The following is a 17,507-nucleotide window of genomic DNA, read 5'->3' as shown; positions in this document are numbered from 1 at the left end:
CATTCAGGCTACAATAAGTCAGTAAACTGATAGTAGATCATTAAGTCTTGTTATAGGCTCGAAGTTTTATATGCTGTAGGTTTTAGATATAACTTCTGAAAAATTTACTCTGCACTGTAACACATTCTGTCTCGTGAAAGTGCCTTATTTTTAGGTTGTGCTTCTCACATTGTTATGGGAGAGGAGTTTTCTTCCGACAAAGTTTCCTCGGTTTTAGAAAACTTATTTGCTCCAAGCTCCAATGTCCAGCCTGGTCTTGGGCACTGCCAGGGATCCAGGGGCAGCCACAGCTGCTCTGGGAATTCCAGCCCAGGAATTCCGGCCCAGTCTCCCATCCATCCCTGCCCACTGTCCATGTGAAGCCATTCCCTGTGTCCTGTCCCTCCTTCCCTTGTTCCCCGTCCCTCTCCAGCTCTCCTGGAGCCCCTTCAGGCCCTGGAATTGTCTCTGAGCTCTCCCTGGAGCCTTCCCTTCTCCATGGTGGGTTGGTTCTCTTCCTTCTCCAAGTTTTGGAGCAGATTTTGGAGCAGGGACCCGGTGGTGGCACCAGAGGAAGGGGCAGGGACAGATCCCAGGAGATTCCAGCTGGACCAGAGAGGCTGCAGAGTCTCCCAGGGAAAATTCCAATCCTTGTGCTGGGATGGCCCTGCTGGAGCAGGAAGGTGGCACCAGAGGATGCCAGCCTGGCCCGTCCTGTGTCGTGGATGGAGCAGGAATCTGGGAAGAGCTGCAGTGGTTCCACCATGGGAAATAAAACCCCAGCGCAGGGACTGCATTGGAGCTGCTTTGAGTGTTGCTGGTAAGGGCGTTAATCACAACTTATTGCAATATTTTTACAATATATTCCCCTTCAGGGCTTCTCAGAGCTCTGTCCAAAGGGGTTTTTTTTGGTGTTTTTTTTTGTTTTGTTTTGTTGTTTTGTTTTGTTTGTTTGTTTCTTTTGTTTGGTTTTTAGCAATTCTGAGAATTTTACTTTGTCTCGAATAAACGATCCTTCCAGTAAGAGCCAGTACTTCTCTCCTGCTCCACAACACCTCTCCATCCCGGGAATGTGTGGTGCAATCCCTTTTCCCGTCAGCCTGGGGATGGCCATTTTGGAAGCTGGGATCCAATTGCAGCGTGGCAGTTTTCACACCCCATCCCAGCGATGTTCCTGTCTGCCAGCAGAAATCCAGGGCTCAGTTTTCCAGGCTGCCTTCCCCCTGCTCTGCCTTTAATCTCGTGCTGTGTTTATGTAATGCAATAGAAATGTTGCTAACGTGATTATACTTTTCTATCTTATTAGCTCCAATACTGAGCACAATAAAATGGAAAACTGTTTAAATGTTATGTTTAAGTGCTTGAGATAAGAGTTCTTGTAAATGAAATGTGATTACATTTCTGTAATAGATCTTCTCTGTCTGCTCGGACTTTGTTGAGCAATGTAATTCTTTTGGGATTGCTGTTTCTAAGTTTGATTTATTTTTTTTTTTTTTTTAACTTTTGGTGGAAATGTGAAATGTCACACACCACCAGACAACGCACAGAAATCCCTTGAAAAAGGCAGGGCTTCCTGCGTGAGGCACAAAACCATCGTTTCCTTTGTGATAACCAATTTGAATTAAACATAATTCCCCAACATCACCTTGAATTTCCATCTGTGTAACCCCGACGTTCTTAAGCGTTTTGCATTTACCTAATGCTCTGGGCTATTTTCCCCCAGCACGGATGGCAAACTGTGACTATCTCCAAACTGGAGATGATATGAATAACAATTGTTTGCTGATCTTCCCCTGTATCTCCCTGCCTAACCTGCAGCCTGCAAAGGCTGAGGAAGTGGCAGATAGCTTTTGTCATCCCTTATCCGGGCTGTACACTTGTAAGGAAGAGCAGGGATAATCGCCTAAATCTAATTAGGGGTTAAAAGAGGCCATGACTGTGATGTGGCAGTGAGACACCTTACTGTAGCAATCCTGTTTGCATTAGAAAAATAAGGTTGTCATATTGATTATTCAAATGAGCTCTTACTGGCCGCGGCTCAATGGCTGCGTCGCAGCTGAAGCGCTGGAAGGTCCCAGCTTTGGAGCATACATTATGTGATGTCTTGTTTGCTAATTTAAGGGGTTTAAAACTCAGGCTGGGGGAGTTTTGTCGTGAGAATTAAGGGTTTAAGTGACCACTGGAAAATGAAGTCGAGCTCGCCCGGGTGGCGGCTGCGATTGCTCGAAGCCGTGCGGCGGGGGCCAATGAATTGGCTCCGCGTCTTTTTATGGAGAAATCACTATTGGAGTTAACAGATCTTGTTTGTGCATTAATTGATGTTTAGTTCAAAGTCAAACGGAGCTGAAAAGAATAAAGTAATTGCATTCAGATCAATTCCGCATCCAAGAGATAGCCAATTCCCCCGGCTCTGACTTTGGGGGCTGTATTTGAATTTTTTAAAAGATATTTCTCTGGTGCTGGGCTGTTACAGCTTCTCGACTATTTCTCAGCACTTGGCTTTTTGTCATTCCCCAGTCAGGTCTGTGACATCCTGAAAGTGCAGGAGATGCTTCAGAATGTGCTGATCCCAGCCTTCCTCATTACCTCGTGATGTGCCAGACGTAGGATGGGAAAAAGTGCTAAAAAAGACCAATTTATTAATTTTAAAAATTATTTTTGGCCCTTGCGTAGTACACCAAGCTCCATGTGCTAGGCTGTGTTGTATGTACAAAGACTGGACACTTTACTGCTGTTTTTCCCCTTAGTTTGTGCAGCCTCTGTCATCACAGATTTACGGGGAATTCCCCACCTTGAATCCCAGATATGAAGCAGAGTTTGCAAATTTTACCCCGTAGCTGAAATGATTTCCCCCATTTTAGCTGCAGTTTGAACGTTGTTCACTCCAGCCGTTGGCTGTGCTGGATTTCTGCTGTTGGGTAAAAAAACCCCCAAAACATAGAGGCAACTAAACTGTTTTATCCTCTTGTACACAGATACAGAGTTTTCAACTGAATTTTTAAATTTCTTCAGTTGATTTCTTCCACTCCCTGCTTTGGGTACTGGTATAAGAGTTACTCCTCCAAGTGCTCACCTGGCTGATTGAAGCCATGATGACCGGAGGAAGGGGATTTTTTTTTTTTAAATATATATATTAATATGTTGCCAGAATATCCTGACCTGTTTGAAAGGCCTGCAAGTTGTCACAGAATGTTGGTGCAACTTTGTAATATCTTGCTTGGACAGAAAGTTAAGCGGTGGCTTATCCTGCCCTGCCTTTGTGTGCAAGGCCCCTGAGTCCTGAGCTTTGTGCTGAACCCGTGGATGTGTTTGATTGCTTGGAACAGCTCCAGTTCCACTTTCTGGGGACACCCCTTTGTGGCACCTCTTTGCAAGACACAATTATTCCATATATTGAAATTGCAGCTTTCAGCCCAACTTGAAAATGGGGGAAAAGCCAATTTATGAGGCTTTTTTTTTTTTTTTTTTTTCAGCAATATCAAGGTGTTGTTTGTGGAGATCAGTCCCTCGTTTTGCACGTTCCTTCTAAATTATGAATTTATTTATTAATTCTTTATTTTCTCTTAATCCCTTTCTGTATTCCAATGTTCCCTACCACATTCTTCCACCAGCAGTTAGCAAAAAGTTCAGGTTGTTCTGGTTGACACCAGTCAGGCTGTCCGGATGCATTTCTTGAAGAGAGAGGGAAATAAGACAAATATGAAAAGTGTTGTAATAGGGGAAAATCCTCAGTCCTGGGAGCATCGTAGAGAGGCAGAGTTTTCAGTTGCCAAAGGGGTTTTTGGCTGCTCCTGCTTTCAGAAGTTATAAAAGCTCAATTCACACACGAGCTCTGGGCTGGCTGAGGTCACCACCTTGAAACGTGGGGTAAAAATAAGGATTTTAATGTAAAGCAGCACCACTTTGGGCTTGTCCTGGAGCCTCAGTGGGCAGTGGTTCAGCAGTGGTTGGCTCAGTGGTTTTTGGAGATATTTTCCCACCTTAGTGGGTCTGTGAGAGCCAGGGGAGGTTCGGGCTGGACACGGGGAAGAATTCCTTCCCTGCAGGATTGTCTGAGCACTGGCAGGAGTGGAGTCACCAGCCCTGGAGTGGTCAAAAAATTGGATCTCACATTCCATAATCTAATTTGATTGTGGGATTTGGTCAAAGGCTGGACTTGATGGTCTTGGAGGTCTTTTCCAACCTCAGTGATTCCAGAAGTCCCTCATGAGGAGCATGTAGGAGAGTGCTGGAGGGGATGTGTGACACGTCAGCCTGGTTACAATTTACTGGCTGGGTTTGTCAGGTGAGGTGTTTGTGGGATATTCCCCTGGTTCTGTGCACGTTTGGAATTCTCCCCACCACAAGTGCCTGCTCGGTGTCAGCTGGATCATCCTCGCTCCCAGGTCTTCTGTGTGGGCTGGGAATCCTCTGGGAAGTGCTGCCCTGGAGGGATCTGGCCGCTTACTTGGTATTTTTCTTTTTTTAATAGAGTATTTCACTTCACCTTCAAGGTTTACAGATACAACAGGAAGTGCTGGTTTTAACCATCAACCTCCAAATTCCATAAGATCCAAGTTTCCTTGGAGCCTGCCCTGTTTATGGTGCTCAATTCCTTCAGGAATCTCTTCACTCTATACTAAAAAAAACCCCAGCCTCTGAAGGAAATCTTGGCTGTAGAACCAGACATGTCTTATATTTTTGTCTTTTTTTTGGTCTCGTTTTGGTGGTAAATCAAGAACGTGCAACACGAATTATTTTGATTTCATTGAAGAAACGCCAAAACGTGAAATGCTTTTGGGGGATTCATGGGGAAGGTGTCCCTGCCTGTGGTGGGGCAGCTGGAATTGGGATCGTTTTTAAGGTCCCTTCCAACCCAAACCATTCTGGGGTTTTGGGATTCCTGGTCTAGACGTTGGCTGGCAGTTTCTTGGGAGTTTGTTCCGTCCTCCAAAGCCGTTCCCGCTCTCCCTTTCCACCGGACGCTTTCTCTGGGAAGTGCTGGGAAGGAGAAATGCCAAAGAAAACAGATGGTGTTCGTTTTTCACGGCAGTAAAAGGTTAAAAGCAAATTATTGAAAGCAAGAGAGTGAAATGAGTGGGACCAATGTGGTTTGGTGAGAAGTTTAGATGTAGTAATTGGTGAAATGTGAAGCCTGAAGGAGGTTCTGGTGCAGCTCAAGGAGCGTGAAGAGCTCAGACAGCTTTGCTTGGTGGTTTGGGGTTTTTTTTTTCAGGCTGTCAAATCTTCTACCAAAAATACAAATTGTGATTTAGGGGAACTTGTGGATGTTTCCTTGTTCTCAGCACGCTGTGTTGGACATCAGACTCCAGCCTGTGTCTGTCTCTTCAGCCCTGGCAGGGCCACGTCCCAAAAGTGCCCAGCCTTGTTTTGGGCTGAATCCTGTGAAAACCAAGCTGGGAATTGCTTGGGATCCCTCTTGTGATCCCTGTCCATCTCCTCTCCTTCATGAGCTCCAGTTAAATGCTTTTAATTTGATTTGATTTTTTTTTTCCCCTCACATTTTTATTAATTTCAAATCACTTCTAGGTTATTTTTATCACTGTCTGTAAGGCTTGCCTTTGGTCAGATGTGTTTGGGACTTGCAACCAGATTCTGTTTTTATTTAAGCTTGATGAAATATTATTTCTTCCCCTCCATTTGTGGCCACGGAACTTGAGGAATTCCCCCTCAAGCTTGAACAGCTTCAGCTCTCCCTTTTAAAATTTTACAAATTTTGTCTTGCAACACAGCCCAGCATGGAAGTTGTCAGAAGGCACAACTTCCTTCCTTCCTGGGAGTTAGACTGGGCTGCTTGGAATGACCATCTTGGAGAAACCAAGAGACTTCCAAAGGGTTTCCTTAGGGCTACCTCGAGTTGAGATGAAAAAAAAAAAAAAAAAAGTTTTAATTGTGAAGGAAAGCCTGAAACTCAAAATGTCCAAAAAGCTGAGGTAGTTGAGGGGATGAAATTTTTCTCAGTTCAAGTAGATTTGCTCCGTTCAGGAATAGGGAAATTTTTATCTTGTGTTGGAATGAGAACCTGGGTGTGTCTGAGGTATCTGAGACGTTCTGGCAGAGTTCTGAGCATGGCCCCGAGTCCCTGAGGGAGATCAGCCCAGGCTGGGTGAGAAAGGGGCAGGAATTAAACCAAAGTCACCAACTCAACACAGAGGAGCGCTGCCACAGCCTTTCCAAACTGGATTTTTATCCCTCCCAACAGGGATGCCTGAAAAAGCAGGAGGTTTCAGGGTGCTAAAATCGGATCAAATGCAGTCCCAGGCGCTGGAATTTCAGCAGAGTCAGAATTTGTGGGGCTCAGCTGAACTTGGCCGTGATTCCCAAAGGGCTGCACTCCTCTTCAGGGGTATTGGAAACCTTTTTTCAGTCTTTGGTCTTAAAGTCTGTGCATCCAAGGATTGCTGGCTGATCCTGGTCCTTCTCCTGAGCCGTGGACATGAGTTGGTTGTTGGTTCATTGTTATTTTTTATCGTTTTTTTTATTTTTCAGCAGTGTTGGTGTCATCCTGCTGCTGGCTAGAGAGGAAGTGAGCACGTCCCACGTTTCTCCTGATTTTTTTCTTTTGGACTTTATTAATCTTCCTTGGAGTCGTGACCTGGTGTTTGAAATCTGTCACCTCCTCTTAATTTCTCTTCTAAGTGCAACATCTTGTGCTCTTTCAAGGTCCTTCAAAGTTGTGTGAATTTTTAATTGATTTTTATTTTTGATTCTTTCTTTTTGGGAAGGAGGGGAAGTGGGGCCACAAAAGCAGCAGCAGTATCCTAGTACTTCACAGATAGAGGCATTTAGGGTTTGTTGAAGTATTTTTTTAATTCTGAGAACATCTGTGTTCAGAGGCTTTTGAAGAACTTGTGAAGTGCAAAGAACAAAAATAAAGCTGTAACTTGTGGTGTTCAGGTTTTCCATTAAAGAAGCCCTGAATAGAAAGGAACATTTGCATGAGCAGTGTGGGGAAGAAGTTGTCTGACTTCTACTGATGGCTCAGAAAAACGCTCAAAAATCAGAGTTCTGCAAATGGAATAAGAAGTGATGGGTGAGGTGGATCCCTGGGTCGGAGGAAAGGGTTTTTTGCTGATTAATAAAGTAAATAAAAAGTATGTACAGCTCTGTGCTAGTTATAGGTTGCATAAGCTGAGCTCGTCTTAAGTATTAAATAAATTAATAAATTTAGCTTTGTTCTCTGAACTGAGATCTGTGGGGATTAAAGAAAGAAGGAAAAATTGAAAAAGAAATTAGTAATTTTTTTCTTAAGTCAGTATAGATGCTTTAAGTTGCCACTGTAGAGTCCTTGAGGTTGGGAAAGATCTGAGATCATCAATCCCAACCTTTAAATATGAATGTGCAGTGACAGAATGAGATCTGTGTAATGGAACCAAGGCTGGGTCTTGTAATGTGAATTTTGAGCACTGAGCAAAAGCATGAAGAGTTTTATTCACAGGTCTTAGTGGAAAGTTGAGTTGCCAGAAAATAAGTTTAAAATACTTAATAAACTTCTACAAGATTTTTCTCCTCTTGGGGAGAATTCATGGCACAGAGTCTAAGAAAAGAATTACAGATAGTTAATTCAGATTAATTGGAGGTTGCCTTGTTTCCTAAGCAGAGAGCCTTTAATTGGTAACTTTATTTTTATTGAATATTTAATGAGCAACTGGCAAATGTTCCCCCAAGCACAATTTTCATGAGTATTTACTATTTCTTGAGCAGTTTATAATGAATTTAGACAAAGATGGAGCCGCTCAAACTCGATGTTGTTTCGGTGTGGTGTGAAGCATTTACCAAAGATTATTGCAGAACTTCTTTAATGTGCATAGAAAGTTTAAAAAACAAAAAATCCAACCCCAAACTAAACAGGCTTGAGTTTTCCTAGTGGGATTTTTTTTTTTTTTTTTTATCACCAGACTGAGGGCCTGAAGGAATAGAGGAAGTCAATGGACACCAATGTATCCAAATATCTCATTTTGCCTAAAAGCAAGTGCCGGCAGATAAATGCCCATAAAGGGATTTCTTTCTTAAGCCCCATGGATCTTTTTTTTTTTTTTTTTTTTTTCCCCCTGCAACTTTTTTGTGTGAGTTGGAAATGAAAACCATTCATCCAGTGCCCCAAAGAAGGGCCTTATTGAATGGAATAACAGTGTAATGTACCATTGAAGGCAGGATTGAAAGTGATTATCTTGTTAACTCTTGACAGTTACCGCCAGCTTGAAATAGAACTGGCAGGCTTGATTTGCAAATGAATTAGAGCTTTTTCATTTGGTGCCAGGATCATCTTTTTATATTCTGATATGACAGATGCTATGTTCCGTGCTTTTGTTTCTCTTCGCTCCTCCACTTGCAAACAAAAAACAAAAGATTATGATAGTAATTTTATTTGCATCTTTTCTCTAGGAGTTTATTCTTTGTCTCGAAGTTTTTAATCTTATATTTTTTTTTTCCAACGATTCGTTTAAGAATAGCATTGTTCCCGCAGAATAAAATTTCATTAGGTTAAGTACAGTGGTAATTGGGTGAATGAGGGGGATTTAGAAGCTTTCAGCAAACGGAAAATTGATTGTACTCAAATTGTTTTAGCGCTTAGAACGTTTAAATTTCCTCCCCGACTTACACTTTGCGTTTAATGCTCCTCAGCACCGGGAGCAGAGGGGAATATTTCAGATATTCCTGCTCGCGCTCTGCTAATGGCAGCACACGTGTAATTAGCGGCAGCCTCAGCGCTGCTGGGCCGTGTTTGTATTCCGCAGCCATCCCCACACAGATGGGGAGGTGTTGGGTATGATAATTATTGTGCTCTCCTTCTATGTTCCTCATTAACCTGTAACACTCTCTACCAGTCCGGAGAGTTTGGGGTTTTTTTGGTTTGTTTTTTTTTTTTTTTGCCTGTAGTTGTGCTTCCCAACGCTGGAACTTGCTGGGCTTTGTTTAATATTCAGCCCAGCGTTGTGGGCATTTACACTGCTGGGTTTTCTGTTTTTTTTTTTTTTTTTTTTTTTTTTTTTTTTTTTTTTGGTCTGGTTTGTACTTTGAGGCTAATTAGCAGCACTTCCGACTGCCACTGATGTCCATTATGGAAATGTTTTCCTACACTTTCACCTACAGGATGTGTTTTAATTGAATATCTACTAAATAATATTACAGAGAAGGTAAACCAGGCCAAAGTTGTCTAATTTATTGAAGGCTGGTTAACAGTGACATTCTGGAGCCTGATGTTTAATTGCCTGTGTTTGCCGGGAATGCAAACAGGGAGGAATGAGGTTTCATTCCTTGTGAAGGGAAAAAGGAGGAGAAATCCCACCCACCCAGCCAAAACCAGGGGAAAAACCAGGGGAAAAACCCACCCAAAACCAGGGGAAAAAAAACCCCACAAAAACCAGCCAAAACCAGGGGGAAAAAAACCACGAAAAAAACCACAGAAAAAACCAAAAAATAACAAACAAACTAAAAAACGAGCTAAAACCAGGGGAAAACCAACCAAACCCCACTCCAAGTAGGAAAACTCCAAGGATTTGCATGTTATGATGTCCTTGGGATGGGCAGGTTGAGCTGAGGAGTGGCTTGAAGGCAGCCAGGACAGAGGAATCAGCTTTGGTCATTTATGGGATTTCCATACCCAGCCTGAAGCCTCTGTAAAACCAAACCAGGAGATTTGAGGTGGTTGTTTTAGCTCTTGTGATTGATGGGATTTTTGTACCTGACCTGAATCCTTGGTAAAGCAAAACCAGGAGATTTGGGGTGGTTATTTTATCTCTTGTTTACCTGAGAAATACATGCAGAGAAATGCTATATTTTTGTAGGGTCTGTTTGAAAATCCCGCTTTTATCAACACTGTATTTTGGGGTTTTCCCCTCTCTGTTTAGTTTCAGTATTGATATTGGATAAAATCTTGGATTTTACTCTCCGAGCCAGGGTTATTTTGTATTTCCCCCCTTTGAATGTTTGATAAGGTCTCTTGGGTACTGATTTTCCTTCTTTCTAGGATAACATGGAAATTGTTTCGCCTTGTGTCTTGTTTAAAGTCCCTGGTTTTAGCATGATTCAATTTGCTTTGCATTATATTCCACTGAGTTCCTTGGCAGTTCCAAGTTATCCCAGTGTGTTTGTGTTTGGGAGGGTGACTTTGGCTTTTCCTAAGTGACCTTTGTAGGGTCTTTGTTGCATTTAAATCTATTAGTTAAATTCATTGGTCTAAACGTCCTGCTGGTTTTTCCTGAGATTAATTATTTGGATGTTTGGAGTGAGGGATCCACTGGGCCCAAGACCACCAGGTTTGGAGTCTTTACACTCCATGATCAACTCCAGATCGTTGGAGGTTGATACTTGGGAAGAACAAAACAACACTGCACACTTAAAAAAAAAATATTTAATGGATGCTTTTCCTCTCAGGGTGTGGGATTCCCAAACCATTTGCTCTTCTGGATGAGTTTGTTGTGCGGGAAAAATTGGAAAGAGCAGCAAAAAATGACGAGTTCAGTAATATCTCATCTTGGGGTATCCCGAGGTGGAAATGAAGTAGTGTGATCACATGGATACCTAATTCTCTTCCCAGGAACTCTGCACCCTCCAGAGGCACTTTGACCTGAGTTTTCCCATAATGTCCATAGAGGTATAAATAACCCACAGGATTATCCTGCAGCCTGTGGCGTCTAACCCAAAATCTATGGCAAAGACAATTATTAACTGTTAATTATGAATTAGTTCTATGGTTCTTGGGTGGGACTGCTAGAAATTTACTGGAAAAGTACATCATATGTGAAATCTTAAGCTGTTTTTAATACCTAAATGGGATCTTTTGAGGTTAGTGCACGTTTTTCAGCTCCCTTGATTAATGATTTGTTTGATACAAGGGAGTGTTTTTAGGAGCATGAATGTGTTCCAGGTTAAAATCATGACTTCAGCAAGTGCTAGGGAATATTTTTAATTTAATTTACGGGCAGAAGTTGTTCACACCACCTCAATTAGTTACTGTGGGTTTAAGTAATCCCAAACCTGGCAGAACTTGGAGAATCCCGGAATGGTTTTGGTTGGAAGGGACCTTAAAACTCCTCCAGTTCCACCTCCTGCCATGGGCAGGGATGGAACTTCCTTAATTGAATTCCCAGCTTCTTGGCACAGGTCCCTCATGACCAGGATTCAAGTGGAGTTGGAATTTTTTCCCCCTGGCATTGCTGAAACATTTGGATGAGCCCAAGTGTGATATTTACTGGGTGTAATGGATGAGTTTAAATATGTGCGTGTCAAGTAGTGTTTTACTGCAAGTCCTTGACTACAGTGGGGAAAAATTCCAAAGTTTCTCTGATAGGAGAAAGGAAATCTCAGGAATAAAATCAGACTTGCTTAGTGAACCAAAGAAATTAAGGTGCTGCACTGGAGATGAGTGAAAAGCAAATATATTGGGAACTCTGGGGTATAAAATGGAGTAAAACATAATTGCCTGCTAATGAAAGCAAATTAGTACAACTTTATGGTTTCTTTAATGTTGTGAGCGTTGGAATGTTGGATGTGCACGGAGCTGCTCCTGGCTTTTATTGTGGTGTTTAATGGTTTAAAATTCTGCAGGCACTCAGGGATACGTGGGATACTGAGCTGTGGCCATAGGTCTGATTTTGCCTAAAAACAACATATGAAATAATAGTATCAGTGGGAGCCTTCTTTATATAATTCAATGCAAATAATATAATTTAAATTATGTGGTTGTTTTACCTAATTATACAACACAGCAAATTTTATAATGTAATTTATAGTATGTATTTAGAATATACAATTATTATCTGTAATTCTATAAATATAATGCTAATCGTGTATTATAATTTATGGTATATATAATGTAATATAGAAGAGGATACAGAATATAATTGTGTAAGATCTCTAATATATTCTATTGGTTAACTAAAAGATAAAACCCTGCCATAGCCTGGCTGATTGATGCCCAGCAGCCTCGGGCTGGGAAGAGGTTTTCATTGGAAGTGACAGGTGCCCCAAGGTTTATTTAGGACAAGCTCAGCCTTGTCCTGGTTAGTTTGATAATGTTTTCCTTATGGATGTTCCAGCACTGCATTTCCTGCGTTAGGGCCTTGTGTTACACCAATATTCCTGTCTGGGCTGCCTCAACTACAAATTGGCTGAACAGCCCGTGACACTTTTTCAATATTATTACATTAAACCAAGTGGATTTTGATTGATAACCTAATATTCAACTAATGCAAAACATCAATCACGGCAAGTATATTAATTATTTAATATTGCAGCCTAATTCAGGAATCGATGTGCTGCAGGAGGGGAAGGGAAACTCGCTGTTCCCAGAAGGTTTGAGACGGGGGATGATTAAAAAAACAGCCCCACCAAACCCCCCTCTACTCCCGTGCGTTGGTTCGATACAAATCTTTATTCATTTGCCAATAATCTCCTCACATTTTCCACTTCGGGACCCGTTTTTATCAGTTTTGAGGCCTGTAATTGAATTAAGGCTGCTTTCAGCACAGCCCGAGCCGAGGTGCACAAGGAGGGATGGGAGGGGATGGGCCTGGGAGCTCCTCCCAGCCCTGCCCTGATCCCTGTCCCAAAGCAATTCCACCTTTAAAGGACGGGTAGCGCCTCCAAAATGGGATCATGGGGTCACGGAACGCTTTGGGTTGGAAAGGAGATGAAATCCCATCCATCCCACCCCTGCCATGGCAGGGACACCTCCCACTGTCCCGGGCTGCTCCCAGCCCCAGTGTCCAACCTGGCCCTGGGCACTGCCAGGGATCCGGGGACAGCCACTGCTGCTCTGGGAATTCCATCCCAATATCCCATCCAACCCTGCCCTCTGTCCATGTGAAACCATTCCCTGTGTCCTGTGATGCCTTGGGAAGGCTGAGCTGGAACAGAGACTGGACAGAGCTGGAGAATAAAGCAGAGATTTATTGAAAGGCCTTTAGGGTACAGCTTGGGCAGGACAAGAGCCTGGCCAGGGCTGCACCCAGAATGGTCACAAAATAACCCAAAATGGATCTCTGGTCACGAGGTCTCACACTTCTCTAAGTTTTGGTCCATTTGCATTTTGGGGTTTAATTGTCCAATTCCGGCTCCAGGTTGTGAGGTCCAATCCTTCCTTGTTTTCTCTCTTCAGCCACGAGCCGTGGAATTAATCACAATTCCTTCTCTCCATCGCCTTGGAAAGGGGCACGGAATTTCATTGTGGCAGTGGTGGCAAAGCAGAATCAGGAGGCACCAAATGGGGATTTGATAAACAGCCCCGTGCCCTGGCCTGGCTGATCGTTCCCGGTGTAATTAATGGGATAATTAGATTAAAAATGTTGATTTTTAAATGTGTATCATGTGGCATTGCTACAGTTTGTAGCAATTTCAGGGCAGGTACTATCTGAGGGTTTAATACTGTCATTGAGCTTTAGGATAATCAGGGTTTTTTAGGTTTTACAGGTAAATATATGTATTAAAATTAAAAATTTGAGAAATTACCCAGATTTGCCATTTCAGAGTTAAACAGGAATCGTTGCAGACAAGGGTTTAGCAACTATTTAGAACTTTTGTTCTTCTCTTACAGGGACTCTGCAAACATCAAAGCTGGATTAGAACATCTGGTAAGTTTTAATTTTCTCTTGAACATTTGCATCATCTTTGATATCTGCATTCCAAATGAACACTTTTGAATGAGCTTTGAATACCTTGAATTGAGAAAGTCAACCATCTCCCAGAGGGTCAGGCTGCTGTTATTATGTGAAGGCACTCACATTTTCATTTATCTCCCCATTTCAAGGGAATTTTAATTTTTTTAAATTACTTTTTTTTGATGTCGAGATGAAATAAACCAGACTACAATCCTTGGATTGATGATTGCCTTAATTATAAACAAAAATTGTTTGGTGTCGGATTTTTGGCATATCCTGATCTGAAAACAACAAACCTGTGATTAAAAAAGAAAAATAAAAAATAATAAAAAAAAAAAGCCAGGGACACAATCAAATATTGCATGCATAAATATGGTGTGTTTGAGTCATTTGGAGGCTTTGAAAGAAGTGCACAGCTTTGTGTTTTCTCTTGTCTTTGCTTTATGAATAATGGATCGACTTAAATTCCATTCAGGGCTGCAGTAGGAAATAATAATTGAGGTGCAAAATATTTCTGGTTTAAGTAAACATATTAAACCCACAAGCGATGGCAAGCCAGGCTTAGCATTAAAAACTCATCAGTTGATCAAAACTGGGAAAAATAAAATCTTGTCACAAGTCAGAAGCTGGTTGAGCCTCACATGTTGGTACCAGCAATCAGTGGAACATTAAATAGTTCATCTGAAGTGATTATTAAATCCCATTAAATTAAAATATTTGCTATTAATGGTACATCCATCCTGAGAAGGGTTTTATTTTTTCATGGAATATCTGAATAATCCCTGCTGTTCCACAGTGCTGTTAAAAACATCGTGCGTCACATTGGGCAGAGTTGCTTTCCTCTTGATGATTCCCATTTTGGGAATCACTTGGGAAGGATTTGGAGGAGCTTGGGTAGAATATCTCCTTGGAGTGCCAGAGGGCCGGGAAGGACAGGGAGATCCTGGTGGGGCCGGGAAGGACAGGGAGGTCCTGGTGGGGCTGGGAAGGATGGAGATCCTGGTGGGGCTGGGAAGGATGGAGATCCTGGTGGGGCTGGGAAGGATGGAGATCCTGGTGGGGCTGGGAAGGACAGGGAGGTCCTGGTGGGGCCGGGAAGGATGGAGGTCCTGGTGGGGTGGAGATCCTGGTGGGGACTGGAAGGATGGAGATCCTGGTGGGGCTGGGAAGGATGGAGATTCTGATGGGGTGGAGATCCTGGTGGGGCTGGGAAGGAGGGAGATCCTGGTGGGACGGACAAACTGGAGATCCTGCTGTGCTGGAGATGCTGTTGGCATGGAGCTCCTGGCACAGTTCTCAGGAGCTCCCCCTTTCTAAAGGTGCCCTGTGAAATGTGTTGGGAATTACGAAATTGGACAAAGAGCAGAGTTCTCAGAAAACATCCACCTCGTTTGCTGCTTCCAGGGGTGCCTCACCTGGGGGTTGAATCCCTTAAATAAATTTTAGGCAGCTGCTCTCCCCTCCTGACAGGTTGGCCATGGCTGTTCTAAGCGGGGGTTTCTGCCACAGCAGGAGCTGCAGGGCTGATTTATAATAACAAAAAGTGGGAAGGAGGAGGCTCCGTGGGCTTGGAGTAGCCTGGGGAGATGGAAGCAGGAAAATAGTTCAGTGGTGTTCAGGGTTTCCCTGGAACTGGGGCAAAAGGCACTGGAAATATCCCATGGGGAATGGTGATGCCTGAAGTGCTTTATGGGTTACCTCACAATAATTTGGAATAAAATGATGTCTTCATGAAATAGATTGTTTGCGTTGTATTTAGAATCCCAGAACTGGGCAGGAGGGGACCTTAAAGATCTCATTCCACCCCCTACCATGGACAGGGAACTTTTCCCTGAAAGATCTGGGTCCAAAACCTCCAGATCTTAGACTTTTTTTTTTTCTTTGTCCCTTTGATCTTAGAAAATCTGTCCTGGGAACGGGGGCTCAAGGAAAGAAACTGTTTCCCAAGGCACCCACAGGCAGGAATATTTGTGCTGGGAAACTTCCATACCTCAACATTTTGTTCATAAAGACCTTTTGGATTCCAATAAATTATAGAGATATTCTTCCAAAGATTTAAGCCACATGATTCCAGCCCTAGTGCTTTAATTCCTGCATCTCCAAATGGTTGTAAGGAGATTTTCCCACCTGAAGAGTCTTTAGTTAATCTGTTACTGAATCCCTTCCGTAAGAAAAGAGCGTTTTACAATTTGGGGTTTACAAGAGTCTGGACTGACAGGACACAGGGAATGGCTTCAAACTGAAAGGAGTAGGTTCAGATGGAATACTGGGAATGGAATTCCTGGCTGTGAGGGTGGGCAGGGCCTGGCACAGGGTGCCCAGAGCGGCTGTGGCTGCCCCTGGATCCCTGGCAGTGCCCAAGGACAGGTTGGACAGGGTTTGGAGCTGCCAGGGACAGCGGAATGTGTCCCTGCCATGGCAGGGGTGGGATGGATGGCGCCACTCTAAGGTCCTCGTGTTTTTTTGATCTGATCAACCAAAACACCCCCAAACCCCTTCTCCTTTATCTGTGTTTGTGTTTTATCAAGTATTTATTTTTTTAAATGTCAGTGTTTATTTCCTGGCTGTCACTGAGTTTCCCGCAGAGTTTGGTTGTGGTGCTGGCTCCTCACTGCTCGTTGCTCTCTGAGTTTCTCACCTGTGGTGTCACAGCTCCGTGGTCCTCAGGACAGCCTGACGGAGCCCTCGACTTCCTGACGAGCTGTAAACCAAGCAGCCGATTATTTGTGTTCGCAAACAATTAATTAACGCTCTTAATGTGAGCAATTATGTTTATCTTGCTGTCCTGGCAAAGTTCCACGCTGGCCAGTTGTGCTCTGCAGGCTGGAATTGCCTCTTCTGTCTCTCTTGACTTGTGCCTCTGCTGTCCCGTTCTGGGAGGAAGGGAGTGAAGGTGGCAGTGGAGAGATTTTCCACCCATGGCCAGAGTGGCATTTGTGTCCAGGGACATTCCAGATTTCCCTTTGGACAGGCTGGAAAACCACTGAGCATCCAGCTGGAGGCACCAGGTGCATTTTGAGGAGCAGTGCTGGCTGTGTGCCCTGCTGAAGGGGATCCTGGTGTCCCCAGCTTATCAGGTGTCGGTGGCTGATGGCTCCTTTGGCCATGCTGGGGTCAGCATCCCAACCATTCCTCTTGCTCAGCAGCAGCCTGGCCCTTGGAAATCTTCCCAGCTCCTTCAGGAGCTCTGGATCAGGTTCATATCAGGTAATCCCCCGGCAGGAGATCAATGCCTTGTGAATATCCATGGAAAAACGCACCTTGTTTGGCTCCGTTTGCCCGTGGGGATGAAATCCGGCTGCTCCTGCAGAGGGGCTCCGAGGATCCGGGGGATTTGTGGAGAACTCACCGCGCTGAATGTGAATTAAATTCACGTGCACGCAGCGCTTTTGCGTGTTCTAAGGTTTTGCTGCTGCCGGTTGCAGATGTGAATCAAACGAGGGTGCGATCAAACCGTTGGAGGCAGAGCGTTTTCATGGCAGGATATTCAAAGGCTGGCGGCAGTTTGTTGTTCCAACAGTGACAAATTTTGTGGGAACTTTGTAAGAGGAGCGAGTTTTACCCTGTCACTTCCCATTACCGGCGGGCTCTGAAACCAGAGCCGCTCCACATAAAACAACACTTTAATGTCTCCGTGTCTTTATTAAAAGGTAAACTTTGATCACTCTCGTTTACCACCGAGGCAGGGGTGCCTCCCCCGCCCTCGGCTGCGGTGGGGACCCCGTGACCTTTCATCCCCGTCACCTTTGTGCCTTTATTTCGCGTTTCCCTTTGTCACCCCCGTGGCTCGGTTCGACTCCCGTTCCCCGCCGTAAATTCGGGAAGGCCGATGGGAGCGTGCCCGGTCCCCGCTCCGCGGGCGGGCGAGAGCAGCCATCAGCTGGAGTAAATAACGCTGTAAAATATAAAGAGCGTGATTTTCCCTGG

The 17,507-nt window shown here is 43.8% G+C and overlaps 1 protein-coding gene across 1 annotated transcript in view; it reads left to right on the top strand.

Annotated features, from left to right (window-relative positions):
* RSRC1 (arginine and serine rich coiled-coil 1) overlaps window positions 1-17,507 on the top strand; it is a 126,596-nt gene that overhangs the window by 32,658 nt on the left and 76,431 nt on the right. The window contains exon 6 of the mRNA XM_058421942.1: window positions 13,517-13,553. Coding sequence (XP_058277925.1) covers window positions 13,517-13,553 — 37 coding nt within the window. The remainder of the gene's footprint in view (window positions 1-13,516; window positions 13,554-17,507) is intronic.

The sequence above is a fragment of the Hirundo rustica genome, chromosome 10 (assembly GCF_015227805.2).
Source record: "Hirundo rustica isolate bHirRus1 chromosome 10, bHirRus1.pri.v3, whole genome shotgun sequence".
Taxonomy (NCBI): Eukaryota; Metazoa; Chordata; class Aves; order Passeriformes; family Hirundinidae; genus Hirundo; species Hirundo rustica.
Note: the sequence above shows the minus strand (reverse complement) of the source record. Positions and strands in the feature narration are given on the sequence as shown.